The sequence below is a fragment of the Xiphias gladius genome, chromosome 9 (assembly GCF_016859285.1).
Source record: "Xiphias gladius isolate SHS-SW01 ecotype Sanya breed wild chromosome 9, ASM1685928v1, whole genome shotgun sequence".
Taxonomy (NCBI): Eukaryota; Metazoa; Chordata; class Actinopteri; order Istiophoriformes; family Xiphiidae; genus Xiphias; species Xiphias gladius.
In genome coordinates this window covers 13,424,443-13,441,055 of record NC_053408.1, presented here as the reverse complement: position 1 = coordinate 13,441,055, position 16,613 = coordinate 13,424,443, and the positions used below count along the sequence as shown (strand labels likewise).

At 40.2% G+C, this 16,613-nt stretch overlaps 1 protein-coding gene across 2 annotated transcripts in view; it reads right to left on the bottom strand.

The window, feature by feature from the left end:
• LOC120794796 (ankyrin repeat and fibronectin type-III domain-containing protein 1) overlaps positions 1-16,613 on the bottom strand; it is a 127,148-nt gene that overhangs the window by 41,296 nt on the left and 69,239 nt on the right. For both annotated transcript variants that reach the window (XM_040136141.1, XM_040136142.1), the window contains exon 5: positions 7,738-7,778. In XM_040136141.1, coding sequence (XP_039992075.1) covers positions 7,738-7,778 — 41 coding nt within the window. The remainder of the gene's footprint in view (positions 1-7,737; positions 7,779-16,613) is intronic.

The window sequence follows — 16,613 nt, the reverse complement described above, 5'->3', positions numbered from 1 at the left end:
CAGAACAAATATGTTGATTAGAAGGATCATTCTTCTAGCACCCACATGGGTCCAAAGGAGAGGGGAGGCATTTAAGAGCCAGCTCATTGTCTTTACAAATAAATCTTAACAATAACTGCCTCAACGTCAAATGCTAATGATCTAATCATAATGCTACATGCCAGCGGGAGGGACTCTGTTATCACCCTGCACACATATTTTCATATGATGCCCATCCACCCACTAAAATAAATGAAGATATTTCCTTCTCTGCTCCTTTCCCTCAATCTCTTTATTTGCAGGTCCCTGAGTCACACTCACCATTTCATCTTCTTTTTTTCAAATGTCTCCCTTTTATTACTTTGCTCTCTCTCACTCGTGTTTTCCACGGAGTCGGCACATACAGAATTTGTCAGGGAGACAAAAATGAGGGAGGAATTTGATGCCTTTTTCACTTTGGCTGGCTTCCTGTGGTGTTGGGTTTGATACCATTCCCTCTGTGTCCCCCTCCTTTGATGTTTAGCATAAGGCTGACTCAACACACTGAGATATACCAATGATGGATTTGCAGTTAAATTAATCTTGAATTGAACTGACAAATGCTTGGGAGCCAGCAAACTATTAAGAGTCTGTAGCTGGAGTACCATTGCACTAGGAGAGGAGGGGCAAAGCAAGCGGTACCACAGACCACACTCGCTTTCAGTTAGGTGGGATGAGATAATAATGTGAATGTGATTTGGAGGAAACTGATCTGGGGTAATTTAATAGCTATCACATTGGGGAAATGTGGTAACACCCAACTGAACATACAACAGTGTGTACAATATAGTACCAGCACAAGACACCTACAGTGTAACGGCACACATACTATAATGTCAGTCACTTCCCAAATCCAAGACGAGCAGAGGCATTGACTCAGTGATTTATTACTAGGCCACAATCCAGGAAAGACATACAGTGACAGTATGATGTTCGGGTGTCTAGGGAGCTGGATTTATCTGAGTAAAAAGTGGATTTATCTGAGTAAACCTGGGTTTATGTGCGCAAACCTGGATTTATCAGAGTAAACCTGAACCTTCAGCTGTCAGAAATCTACACTAACAGTCACCAGTCGCCAGGCCACATCATATCACATGACATTGTAACCCACTAATAATTCTGCACAGAATCTTATAATTCACCACAGAATCTCCACATAAAACTCCAGATAAGACTCCAGCTGGCCTCCTTTAGGACACAGAAAAGCTGATAAAACCTTGTGGAGACTGGATCTCAACCCCCCGTACTGGTATACTCAGGACTGCAGCATTATTGCTGGCCTGTAAGGGTTCAAGCCTCACTGTTTGGCTGGCTAAATGGTGAATGGAAGAAAAAAGGTGATGATGATGATATGCCATGCTGCATATGCCTCTGTGTATCTTGTAGTAAATATAAGTTAAGCCTTATCATTTAAGTGAATGAGTCTGAATAGTTTATGTGAGTCCATGGTTGTGGATCTGTGCGCCAGCCTTAGTTCTAGACTGAGGTGGACACCCCTCTGGTATTATGTTTATGGCCTTGAAACAGCTTTAAACAGACACACACACGCACAGGGCACCCCACTTTCCCCCATCAACCCACAATTGAGCACGGCGTCGAGATTCCAATCAGGGTTGAGCCAGCAGACTGAGGGGATTATTTATGCTGGAAAGGAGAAGGGAACCTCAAGGAGGGAGAGAGATGTGTGCGTGTTACTTGCTTTTCTATACTTATGAGAACCAAAGCTCTAACTTAAGGATAGGAAGTTGAAGAAAATACCCCAAAGTGAGAATTTTTCCAGTCACCAATTAAAAAGCTAATTTATGGTTAAAGCTTGGATTCACGGTTGACATTACTAGGATTAGGTTTAGGTTTGGGAAAGCGTTAAGGTTAAGTAGTTGCTGTTGGGCGTAGAAGCTGGGAAAGACACATTCACATCAACATCCATACAACCAAATACCCCTTTCACACCGCATAAATGAGGTGGGTTGAACCTGCTCTGGGGGTCAATCTGAATGAGTCAACATGCATCCTCTAACCAGTCCTCTCGACTTTAGGCTATCTTCACGTGATTTGAAAGCACTGCTTATACGCAGATCACATATTGTGCCTTTTTCAGGTCACTCCTAACTTGCAAATAAATTTTCTCTCATGATTTTTTAAGTCCTACAGTCTTTTTTCAGAGCCATGCATGGGTCCTAAGTTTGATGTTTCTTTTGATTTGTTAAATGTGTCAGAATTAACTCATGTTGCAAGCTGCAGCTTGCATGTTGCACACCACTCACTTTGATGAATACGCATTTATGTTTGGAAAATATGAATTCGATTCAATGTTATTGTGGAGGTTTTAACGTCGTTTAAAGGAGTACTTAAAAAAATGTTGTAATGCTGGAAACAGTAATGCTGTGGAATTGATGAAAAACAGTAAAATTAAAACCAAAATATGTATGTGTGACCTTAGGATGGTGATCGTGGTTGAAATGCTGAGTTGGCTTGTTTGTACCAAAATCAATTTAATCCTGAAATTATATTTGTACTGTCGTAAACCAGCAAACTCCAAAGTGTTGAGATGTTTTTGCAAAAACTGATGTGTGGTTTCAAACTGGAGGGAGAGGTTTGGTAAAGGATTCAACTTGTTGTGCAACATAATTAAAAGACATTTTCCCAGAGAACTCCCTCAGCTCATAAGGTTGTGAAGATGAAGTGTTTGTATGTTATGTTCTTATACGTGTGCGAGTGTGAGCGTGCATGTTTTTGCATTTCAAGACAGAATGGAAAAGGCTATGCTGCAGAGAATGGCAGTGTTCAAGTACTCCGAATTAAGCTCTCTTTCTCCCTTTGCATCTCTCTCTCTCTCACACACACACACACACACACACACACACACACACACACACACACACACACACACACACACACACACACACACACACACACACACACACACAAATATGGCCAGGATGCCTTACCAAAACAATGGCTGTCTCTGCCCGCTCAGTTCTTTGGCCTGGCAGCCTGTTCTTGGGAAGTTCTCAAACAACCCAACATCTCTGCAGCCAAGCCACATCAAATAAGCGCGCACACACGAACGCACAAACACGAACGCGCACACACACACACACACACACACACACACACACACACACACACACACACACACACACACACACACACACACACACACACACACACACACACACACAGATAGAGGGATAAATGCTGCTAACATTCACACACAAGTATACATTCTTTATGTAGGCTAGTGAAACACACACTGGATCAACAGTATGGGTACAAACACACACTTTGCTGTTGAGAACATGCGTGCACACATACACACTAGATCAACTGTACAAACAGTCACACACTCAGATAGTGAGCCAGCGGCAGTCTCCTCCGGCCCGCTGAGTTAGCTCCCTCTCCTACCACCATTACCACTATTGTAAATACTCCTCAATATGTATTTACACTGGGATTTCAGAACCCTGGAAAAAAATGAGGTGAAAAGAAAAAAAGACTGGAAAGATGAAGGAATGTGTTTCACATCGGTCAGACAGCAGGAACCCTCAGTACTTATTATCTTTCTGCTAGAATTTGCCTTGGATTGTACCTCTGGGGATGAGATAGAGTAATGCGGTGGGTCTTCTCTCTGTATCTGTGCACTCTCTTTTCTCTCTGTTTGTCATTTTCCTTTTTCCCCGCTCATTTCCAACTGAGGCAAAGAGCAGGGACAGAAAGACAGGAGGGAAAGGCTTGCTAAATTCAATGACAAACAAAGAGTGATTTAAATTACATTTTCTTTATTGAATATATCTGACATCTCACCCAAGTTTCAAAGAATTTTCATTAGTATACAGAGGACAGTTTTTACATGTCAATGTTCTGTAGCATGTGTGCATCCTTGTAGCATTAGCCTGTGAGTTAAAGACATTTATACTATAAATGACTGATTCCCTCCTTTTTTGCTCACGTCTCCTGTCCTCTGATCTGAGACATAAGACACTGTGTTTGATCAAAAAAAGTAAGGTTATTTTTCATCTATCTGAAAGTGTGTGCAAGTTCACTTAAGAAAAAACCCTTTACATTCACACTATGGATAGTATAATATATAATGTATAAAACATTTTCCATATGCCTATGTGGGTTGGCAGGTATTTTACCGCAGAGTACCTGAGAAATGACACCAAACAAGAACATGGTTTTATTATCTAAGAAAAACTTTAAGTCAGGCAAATAGTTGGTCAACAAATATCCCCTCTTACTCACCTTAAGTCATTCCATCTTTCTCACACACACACACACACACACACACACACGCACACACGTCACCTCCATATGAGAATAATTACATGGTCTGCTCCCGTGAATAAATTAGTCTAATCAAGTTCTCTCTTCCCAAACATCCGTAGCTAAATCCCTTGCTCCATGAAAAAAGCAAAGCATCCCATGTTACTAAAAGACACCACCAGTGCCCCATCCTTCCATTATTCCTTCCTTCCTGCACTGTCTACACCCAGTAAAGGTAGGGAAAAAAAGGTCAGAAAGATGCGAGAAATCTAAGAAAGTAAAGTTTCCTTTTATTACAGTACAAGCTTTCAAAGTGCTAATTAGATGATCACGTGATATGAAACACGTGCAAAACCGCTGACATAATTATGTAACTATCTAAAGGTAAGTCTAACTTACGGGTTTAGAACTGCTTTTTAAAAGGTGTCCCCGGTGTAAGATATTAATTCCAAAGAGAGAGGGAGAGTCTAGGAGCCATAACTTCCAAAGTGAAGTGTGCTTCGGTTTTAAAGCTTGTTTTAAACTGGAGCAATGTACAACTAAGAAGCTGAGGTTAATTTGAATGTTAATTTAAATAATGAAAACTGTGATGTAATAAATTCACCAACAACAACAGCAAGAGAGTGGAAAAAAATCAATTAAAAGTAAAAGCTCTATAAAATCTCTTTAATGTCTTGATGAAAATGCATTTAGACATGAACAGTAAAAAATGAGCCCAAGTAATTGATTGACCAGTAAATAATTTCAACAAACAATTACATTCATCCATGCATCCTTGTGTTTAAACTGGTTGCTTTTTTTCTCTCTGTGCCTCTGAGTTTGGTAGGCATAAAGATCAAAAAATAGATATAATGTGAGTCCTTTTAGTACACCTAGTAATACGGTAAGCCTTGCAGAGGCATTGAGAATCACTTACCTGCTTAGGCATGTAAGAAAAAAGTTGCAGAGGTCCAAGTGAGAAAAAAATGGAACATTTAGCCAGAGTTCAGAAATATTCCTCTGTTACTAAGAAATGGAGCAAATCACTATGAGGGAAATAGTCTGACAGGGGCACAAATGAGCAATGCCTAACATTTCATCTGCATTGGGATGCAGGAAATGCGTGAATCTTTACTGTATAAAATCATTCTGTTGACATTTTGAGGCTAAGTATAACTAAATGTATTTGACATAATAAAGATAGGATATACCTTCAAAAAAGCAGAACAGAAGTCATGACACGCACACACACGCACGCACACACACACACACACGCATGATGTTGTTTGTTCCCCAGGTTAATGATAATTTTGAGATGAAAAACATGTACATGTGTGTGTGTGTGTGTGTGTGTGTGTGTGTGTGTGTGTGTGTGTGTGTCTGCGCATCCTGCTTACTATTTATCCTGCTGTATATGTTCACTTTTGCTCAGTCACATGTTTCTGCTGCCATGAATCAAATTGTGGCAGAGTATCCTAAACATTCTCCTCTTTCCCTCAGTCTTTGGCCGTCTGTCTTTACTTGACATCCCATGATGGCTCTACCGGTTTTTCAATACAGCTGCTTGTCTCCTGGCAACCAATGTCTCCCATTATGGCACACGGAGTACTCATTGTGCCAGCACACCTGGTACATCAGACTCATCAGATATGACAAAAAAGTATACATTAAATATATGATGCCTCACATGTCCCACTACTAGTGACTTATGGACAAAAGAGAGTTCAGCCTCAAACACACAACATACAGTACACTTAGACACAGACAGACAATGGCCGACCATTGTGATTTTCACAATTGGGAAACATTTTCAGTCTACAAGTGAACTCTTCTTTGATCCAGGGTGATTATGTTTCACCATTAGTTGTTTGTTAAAGATCCAAGTAAAATGCAGCCGTGTGTTTTTAAGACAACAAAAACACACACATAAATCTCACGCCTGTAGTGTATATACACTCATACAAGCCTCCATGTTTTGTTGGGAAAAGGCCTGTTGCTATGAAACCATGTGAGCACAGACAGTTCAAATGCACAGCTGAAAGCTGTATTTTACTCAAGTAAAAATATGATCACATTTGAGACAGCTTGTACAAAGTAAAACAATCAATAGTTTCAAGAGTACCTGGCTGTTTGAGACAGCTTGAATGCAAAAATCAAGATTACACTCAAGAAGATGAGATAAGTATGAAGATAAGTATGGGTGTCCATGACTTTAGTTGCTGGGCAACTAAAGTATACAGCTATTTTTGTTTGATTTAACTTCCTGCCCAACTTGTCTTTCACTATGTGTCCATTGTAACTTCACAGTGATATGCAGTGCAGCTCAAATGTTAGGTTAGTTACTATATTTTTCACACAGTGGTATCAGAAATGCAAAAGAGGCATTGTTCATATAGAGTCTGTGTTGACTTCACATTAACCGCTAATAGCAGTAATAGGCACATTTAAAGGTAGCAGATCAGAAAAAAGAGAGGTCTCTCACTAAATAATGATAAAATATAGAACTGAGGAATAAAGGTCGATCTGAAATGAAGACCTGATCCTTTCTTGCTGATTTGTTGACTTAGCACTCTTCATCTGGCAGTGTAATTTGCTGAAGGCACAGTACTGTCTCATGGCAGGAAGGTCTTGGGTATGACTCACAAATCCACAGCAAGTGTCGTGGTCAAGCTATCACTTTGAAGAGGCACTCAGTTACACACACCAAAAAAAAAAAAAAAAAAAACCTCTCCTTTTTACTTCCACTGAGGACCCACATTTCTCTCATGATTTCACAGAACTGATTTTCCATAGAACAAAGTCTGGGAGTGCTTTTGTTCCATGTGGCAAATGAAAGCAGATTCCTGTTCTGATCAATGCACACAGTGCCATGCTGAAAAACTGGAATGACTGAGAAGTATTACTGTTATGGAATGGATTATGGGTCAGGCTTAGACAGACTTAACTTGCTTTTCAAAACACATGCACACACACATTGGAATTCACTGGCGTCTAAACACAGATGAATCAGGTCAAATTCTTTAGGAACTTGGGTTACCTTGAAAAAACCACTGAGCTGCCTAATGTTCTTCTTGAACCACAATGATACGGTAGACATCATCAGTTATACTAATGAGGTCAGTAAGCCAATTGATGGGTTCTATTTCCATGGCAACATACTGTACTTGTCTTACATAAATCAAGATTAGAATTAGGAAACTTGCAATATGCTGTAACAATAAGACAGACCGACAACCAGTATAAACACAAAGCAACGAGGAGTTTAGTTGTTGTTGCCACCGCAGCAAGGGACCACGGTGGTAACTACCATGGGTGGCATTACATGAAATCTCTAGAAGCCATTGATTTTCAAATATGTCCATGTCTTTGATCTCTTTTCCTAAACCAAAATTAGGAGGGGAAATCAAGTAGACAAAAGAGATGAAACCAAGGATGAATAAAAGGATATACGTTAGGTGAAAAGGTCGGACTTACTTCTTGTGCTGATTCTCCTTCCGGTCAGCAGAGCCCAGACTCTGTACATAAGAGAAGAAAAACAGACATTACAATCTAAGATAGTCAATTCATGCTTTCATGCAACAATCCCCAGCTTGCTGTAAAACCTTGGGGTGGGGCAGAGGGCATATACAGTATAAATGTACATATATGAAACAATTCCCCTTGTATTTTGTTACATTCATGTAGGCTTGGCTATCTCAAAGGCTCAGATGGCTTGATCCAGCTACTGAAAAATGTCCCTCCTTAAGACTAGCAAGCACTGCATATTTGAAAAACAACTGAGGGTTGAATTAAGGAAAAAACATACAGTAATTAGGATAATAATAGTATATTGCAGGCAGAAAATTATGTGTAAGCCTCTGACAAAAATAACATTTAGTTAAACTTCTGCACAATCAAAGCATCAACAAGTTGATTAACCTGAAAAACAATCCAGTTACACAAACACAAAGATAGAGATATCTGGCTTTCTCCCTTATTGAGTTTGGTTTATCACAGTCGAGGTGACCTACAGTTAATGTATGTCTCGATTCAGCCACTAATCTAGACATCTGCTTTGAAGACAGCAACAATCAAATGATAAATGTCACCCTGTAAGAGCCACTTAAACAGGTAATGACTTTGTCTCCAGTGAAAGATAATTAGCTCCCTAGATACAATTACAAACAGTTGTCCAGTGGGTTGACTTTATTCACTTGCATTTATCAAAATGTGGTGCCTGTGCGCACGTGAATGCACTGTATGTTTAGGAATGAAAAATTGAGACAAGTTTAAAGGCCATTTCCATGATGTTGAAGTCAGCTGAGTTCAGAAACTCAAGTGCAAAAATAATACCTCCTGCCAGTTCTGCTCAACAGGGGACGTTTGAATGCATCCCTCCGGCACAGGCACACATGCACAACACACAACACACACGCCGACACAAAAACGAACCTATACACACAGGAGCAGACACACACGTAGTTCCCCCCTGCTGGCCACATCTTCTGGAGGTGTATAGCTCTCAGAGGTGACACATGCTGAGACAGATGGAAGTGTGCACATAAGACACTCAGACACCCAACACATACTCATACAGATAAATACAAGCCCATAACTGGCCCAGTGAAATTCTGTTGCTGTTTTACATTTTCATCGTCGCCAAGGAAGCAAATTCAGGCTTCTGAAACCATTGCTGATGAAGTCGTTACGCAAATACACCAAAAAAAAATTTTAAGGCTTCATCAGGCTTCTGCATTTTTTTGCATCTTCTGTGAAGCTCAGAAAAATGCATCATTATTTTTCAATGTCCAGTTTCCTTCACATTTAAGCAATGTTATCGGGTGCTTGGGTGCAGGCAGCATGCGCCTAACCATTACTCTACATTATGGAATATCATATAATTTTATCAGAACAGTTAAGCCACACTGCTGTTCACTGACTTTGGCCTGAGCTTCTTTTCTATGACTTTCGTTCAAAATGTTTGAGTGGTAAAGGACAAGTATGAGTGCATGCTTATAAAGAAGTGAGGAAAAAGTGTTCCCTCCCTTTGAATCTCAAACTGAACATCAGAGAGAACTGAGCATTAGTGTGTGCATGCATGTGTGTATGTGTGTGTGTGCTTTTATGTGTGCAGTGAAGTGACATTTTTACCTGTGATTGACTTCACTCTGTTTATATGTTTGCATATCAGTGTCACCCTCCTAGTGGGGACAGGATATGGCATACAGAGCGACTGCCCTTCACCTCCCAGCTCCTCCACCGTGTCCCTCAGCCACTCTGCCAAGAGGGAGGAGCACAGGTGGGTGTCCTTCATTTGAAAGATAGGTCTGTGGTGGGGGTGCTGGTATGGTGTATTATAACTATTTTAGAGCCATCTCTTAGACTGAACTAATGACCGCATGCAAGCATGAATCAGTAGGCTGATTTTTGAGCAATTATAGCCTCTGTTTCCAAGTGATTTTCATCATCAAAAAAATCAGTTTACCTGCATCTGATCTTTAATTGGTGATATTTTGCTCGTATGTTCACCAGCCTCTCACAGACTTGGCTCACAGTATTTGTATAACTTGTTATCTGAACTCTCTCACCTCTATCCACCTATGCTCACAGAAAGCATCACTAACAATCATACTAGAATAGCAGGAAAATTCAAATCAGGAGTAATGGCTTGTGTGTAACTTTGCTGCTCATGCAAAAACTTTCCCTCTTCATGTACTTTTTTTCATTTCTGTGGCACTACGCAGTCCTCAAATCCCCCTGAGACAAAAAAAGCACGTTTCCATAGATAATGGAAGCAGGAAACATCACACCTGACAACTAACAGAGTTTTTCTTAACATCATACTCAACTATCTTAATGATAGTGGGGAACGCATGGGAGGCAATTAGCTGGCTTTACATGCCAAGGGTAGGACATATTTCTGTCAGCTGTACAGTAGATGACAGCAGCTTAAAAATGTGGTGTTGTAAGTATTCATGAGTAGGGATATGTGGTGCAAATCATTCACAAAAATTCAAAAATCATTGAAAAAGAGTGACCACATGGAAGGGATTATATGGGTCTAATAATAATAAATGCATAATAATCAATCATTTAGTCAGTCCTTAACTCATTCATAAGATTTCAGTTTGACCCAACGGCTTAAGCGTGTGTGTGTGTGTGTGTGTGTGTGTGTGTGTGTGTGTGTGTGTGTGTGTGTGTGTGTGTGTGTGTGTGTGAACAGGTGTGTGAATTCATACCTTCACAGCAGGTAAAAAAAAACTTTGAGCATTCCCTCATAGCTGTGAAATTACAGTGACAATATGTTATATTCTTGCCAAATCCCTCAAAAGCATAATCCGCTCAACATGTGTTTCTTCAAATTCTGGCTCACGAGCAACCAAAAATACACAAGCAGTAATACACACACAAAAACAATCATATGTGCTAAATACCTTCAGTTTGCCTCCATCAATTCCAACACACACACATACCTATGTAGTATAACCCAGTGAACCCAGTCGGAGAACGTTACTCCACTCTTCTCGTCTTCTTTCTTTCTTTTGTTTCTTAAGCCCAAAGTCTTCACTGTGGTGTTGCTGCGACAGCTGTAATTGCTCTTCACCTGTCCAACTTGTTTCCCTCCCTCCCTATTTAACTCTCTCTATTTTCCTCTCTTTCTGTCTAAAGCTGTTGGTCACACGAAGGTTTGCAAAGCTTGCTCCGATGGTGGCTGCTACCGCCACTGACTTGTTGTACTTTAATTGTGGTTGCTAGGCGATAAGCTTCTCCAATTCTGCACACAGTGAGAAGTGGAGGACGGGGGGGGGGGGCGAGAGAATAAGGGGGGGTATGCTCACTATAGACGCAATAGCCCGAAGAAAATGATTGGCGGGGAGGAGGGGGAAGGGTAACAGGAGGGGAAGAAGAAGTTGTGCAGATGAGAGACATGGACGGATGGAGAGAGGGTTACTTCACATAGTAGGTGCAATTCCTTGTTGTTACTCTGGGGCCACCCTATGCAACTTGGAGCTCTTAAAATGGAACAACAGCACCATTGGAGGATTTGACATAAATACTTTAAATGTACAAGCAATTAGAACATCTCTGTACACACATATTTCCTCAAAGCCCTGTCACTTAGTCTGCCTGCCATGATTGTTTGTTTGGGTTGGTCTTGGTTTTATGCTCAGTAAATGTAGAAAAACTGAGACTACAACATTATTTTCCAATTATGTTTAGAAAGACAACCCAGATCTAGAGTCAGCAGTAAAAAAACAATTAGCTAATTAGCTATTTGTGCATTATGCCACAGCTCACTGGTGCTAATTATTGTCTTTCATATACGTAATTGTCTAAAGCTAATGAACTGCTCAAATTAGCTATTTTGCGTGTATTATGTTATCTATTTACTATCCGATTTATTTGAATGGAATATCACACCACTGTTAGAGTTGCCAAAAATGATGAGCGTTTTACATGGCACTTATATAAAGTAAGCAAGAACAAAATTTGGTGCAATGTGTGATTTCTATAGGCAAGAATAGCAGTTAGTCATCAGCAAACAGTGATTAATGATAAAAAGCGATATATAAAAACAAGATTCTGATATGTCATTTTTTTAATATATAGTGATGCTTGTCTCAAGACCTAAAAGAATTCTTCTAAACTGTACTGCTGACCAAGAGACACCGCGAGGGTGGATGAGTTCAGTCATTTCAACACGTAAAAGATTTGTCAAAGTTATATTAGATATAAACATAATTGTCTTTTCCCACAACAGAAAAGATTAACCCCACTGCACCATGAGTAACATTTCTACATCCTAGAACAGAATCTGACAGCCCCTTTTGCCTTTACATCATGAATTAGTAATTCTCACATGAAGCTCAGTCACATGGGACTGTGTCTGTTTTGTAACATTTTCATTATTCATTTGATTTGAGCGTCAGTCATTTTTCTTTTAATATAAAAAATCTATTCTAGGTCACGCAAACTGAAAGAGTAACTTACATGGTAGCCTGAGGTACCACAGTAAAGCACAAAAAAGCTATGTATACTATGTATTTTTTTTTTGTCTTCATAAAAATTTTCCACAGGTTTTTTTTTCATGCTGGTCTTTTCTATTACAGAACACATCTTTCATGGGTTTCATGTGTCAGCAATATTATAAGTTATAACAAAGTTCACATTTAATTATGATATCTTCTACACTGAAATGAAACTGGAAAAACACGAAAGCTGCAAATGACAAAAAAAGTAATTATAAGGAATAGAATAAATTGTAATGAATTTAGTTCATTCCTTTAATTTATTCAGTTCAGCTTTTCAGATCAGCAGTAGAAAATTTTGACCATGACTCTTGGATCACAACAAATGCATGCTGTAAAATGTTTTTACCAAGTGCCTGGTGTCAGGCAATGACCTCAAGGTGCATGGCCTATACTGACCGCTGGACACTTAGTGACGAGCTCTTGACCCACAGGCTGAGTATCAGTTTAAAAGGAGTATTGAAAACTAGCAATGAATGAAAACCAGCATCCAGACAGCACACGTGGAGAGCATTGGTTACGACCAGTAAGCATATCATGCTTGCTTTTACAGTAGCAGCACACACACTCAGACTTTTAGCTCTGGTGGACGTTTATATAAGTCTGTTTGGTAATTAAAATCTACATTGTGCTTAGTGGCTGGTGACCTTTATTGTGACTTTGGGTAACTGCTGTGGCTACGTTTTCTTTGTGTATATGTGTATGTATGAGAGACAGTATGTGTGTGTTTGCTGTTGGTATGGTGTATTATGACTCAGTGCGTGTTTTCAGTGTCTGGCTGTGGGCACACACAAATCTCTGCCACCTCATTGTCCAGTGAGTACTGTGCAGCCTGAGCACAGACTGGTATAGGGAACATTACTCATAGCTGATGGAAATGTCAAGCATGCTGGCATTGCTCTGAAAGGATACAGAGGATATACTGTCATGCTTTCTTTTTTTTTATCCTCACATTCCTTTTTATGTCCATCCATCCCTCCACCCGCCCTTGCTTTCCTCAACAATAAAATCCACATGCCAATTTCTGGGGCTGAGACTAGAGGAAATGCAAGCACCCAGCATGCACCACTGAGGGGCCGCAGCAGGTCGTCCCAACACCTGTCAGTCAGGAGAAACTTTTCTAATTATATCTCACACGCAATTACACACACAGCCCAATACATGCAAATGCACACCCACACACACCACTCATTCACATACATGCACCTTGCATCCACACACATATTTAGCAACTTCCTTGAAGGGCTCTTAATGGATTCCTGGTGGCCTTTCAGTGTATCTTTCCTATACAGTCTCCTGGGACACTGGGATAAGAGTGTGACAGCTGGCTTCAGGATACACACTAGGCAAGCCTCCCAATAACAACAATGTAATAATAATACTACTTATAATGATAATTACAACTATTTAGATGAAGTTATAGTCATTAAACTAGTGTTACACCTAAATTGTGGTGTTACTAGTGAATATACTGAAATTTACAGTAACTTATTCTAATAGAGAAGTGTTAGATATTTGACTGACTTGCTATACAAAATATTTTGCTGTTGTTGCAGCAGTAACAGCATGCCAGTCTGTCAGTGCATTTTTACTGCTTAATCGATTGCCAGATTTTTTTGGACTAAGGGCAACGTTCTGCATGCTATGGTAACGAAGCACAACCCAATTATGAACAACAGCTCGTAGCAGTCGACTGGGGATCCATACATCTGGGTTGGCATAGAGAAAAAGAAGGTGAAAAAAAGGGGGAAGGTAAAAAGAGAAAGGAAACAATGCAAAAAGAAATAAGCTTAAGTATAATGGGAGAAGGAAGGGAAAGGTGGTAAAAAGAAGCCAAATAAGTTGAAATTATGTATTCATGTACAGTACAGTACTTTTTGTATTATTATACCCAGAAAAAAAAAAAAAAAAAAAATCACTGTTGGAGAAAAACTTTCTGAGAATCCCCAAAACGTGTTTCTGGGTTTATACAAGTGTTTCAGAAGCCAAAGGTTTCAAATAATTTACTTTACAAACATTAATATGCTCAATAAATGCAAGGATGATGTGGAGCTTACATAGGATGTGAACAGTGTGGTCCTTCTTTTGTCCTCTCTTTATTTCTTATTTCTTTCTTTCTTTCTTTCTTTAATCCATTTTCCACTCTGGTGTTAGACGGAATTAATAGAGCTCTTAAAAACCCAGACACTTCTGAGGCACAGAAAAAAGGGGGGAAGAGAACAGATGACAACGGACGAGGGCAACTGACAGAAAGATTCCGTCACATCAAAGACTGGATAGCTAACAGGAGGACATATGCAGAGGGAGACAGCTAGCTTGACAGATACACATGTGCAGGTGTACGCAAAGAGAGCAAACTACAAGATGACCGAAAGATATAGTTTTAGTTGGCAACACAAAAACATGTGCTGTGCTTCCTGGTTTCACTGAACAATCAAAACATGTCAACAGCACTGGGTGATGAGAGAGTGACAGGGCGGGTCTTCTATCCCTCTGTCTAAATGTCTCCAGTTTTACAATGTCATTATTTGTACAGGACTCCCCCCTCCCAGTCTTGTGGTCTGGGGACCAAAGGGACCAAAACATGTCTCATAAATCAACACAGCAGAGAGAGACTATGGATATTTACCCATAAATCACTGCGGCGGAGCCACCTACAATCAGACTAATGGGGCTGGAAGACGTGCTGTCATCCAAGCCATGATGTCACCAAGCCTGAGCCTGTGGTTGTTGATGTTGGTGGTAGGTCTCTGGTTCTTTGTGTGAGTCGGAGTGTGTGTGTGTGTGTGTGTGTGTGTGTGTGTGTGTGTGTGTGTGTGTGTGTGTGTGTGTGTGTGTGTGTGTATTGGGGGGGCCTGTGGGTGTCTTCTCTTGCTATGTGCGTGTGACTGTGTGCGTGTGTGTAGGGGGTTGTCTGAGTATGTGGTGGTAGGTCTACGGCCGTGCTTGTGTAAGTGTCTGTGGTAAGTGTGTGTGTGGTGTATGTGGGAGGTGGGATGTCTGTTTATATGGGTTTGTGTGTACAGGGGTGGCCAATATATGTGTGCGTATTTGTCTGTCAGTATATTCTTTCATCATGTCTCTGGATTTATGTACGTTACATTGGTCTATACACACACACACACACACACTGGTATTGTACATCCTAGACTGGACTCAACACACGTATAAAACACACATTGATGTACAGATGCATGCACACACACACATTGGTCTTGTGGTTAGCGCTGGCTTACAATGGGTGTGGGATTCCATAGAGAAAATCTAAACAAGTCGAGCGGTTAGCACGGGTCTGCCACGTTTCCACACAATGGCGCTCATTGACATAAATAACTGGGGACTTTGTGAAATGGGACACCCATTAACTTCTCCTCCACAGATAATTGCCCATTAGATCTTGGAAGAGCACTGGATTGAGAAATAACTCAACTCTGACGCTAAATGCAACTTGTAATAATAAAAAAGTCACATTGTGAAAGGGGCCTGGAATCCGTTAAGATGGGTTGGCTTTTTGTACTATCATCCAGCCAAGCACTTGGATTATCAACAAAGCAAACTATGGCTTGTTGTAGGAGCTCTGCAGTCTGTGCCTTTGCTTAAGATGTGCTTTGAACATGGAAAAGATGATGACAACAAGGGAAAAAGAAGACAAGAAAGAAGAGAACTACAAATTAGAGAATAAGACGAAAGGCAAAAATAAATTATTGTATAAGAAACTGAGAAATGTAGAAAAGAAACAGAAGCAGAATAGTGAAAAAATGGTAGATTGGGAAAGAAACTGAAAAAAATAAGAATACCCTTTTTGTTTCGTGAATTTTAGCTACATTATTGAAAAGTACATGAAGGCAATTATGATGACTAATAAAGGCCTGCAATGCATCCAGTACTGATATCACTCATGACGTACACAATTTACTTATAGACACCAATAGCAACAACCTTCACCTTGTATGAATCAGAACACGTGGTTTTGTCGTCATTCCCACGTATTCTCTGTAAATTGATGTGCCCATGTCAGCACTTCACTTCCACTTACCGTCATCTGCCGCACTCTGTGCACATGTTCCTATCCTATACGTGTCAGTACAGCATGAGGAAGGGACAAATGATCCAGACTAACATGACTCATTCATAAAAATCAAATGCCTTCTGCCCACATCCTTCAGAGTGTACTGCACAACACACAATACTATAAGCAGTCGCTCACAGCCACACAGGATGCGTCAATTTTGATGTAAAATATTTCGACAGTAATTATCAGCATCCGACTCTACAGATAGAGTCAGGGGTTAAGAATAGATCTACAGGCAATGACACATCAGTGAGGAGGCTGATCTTGAC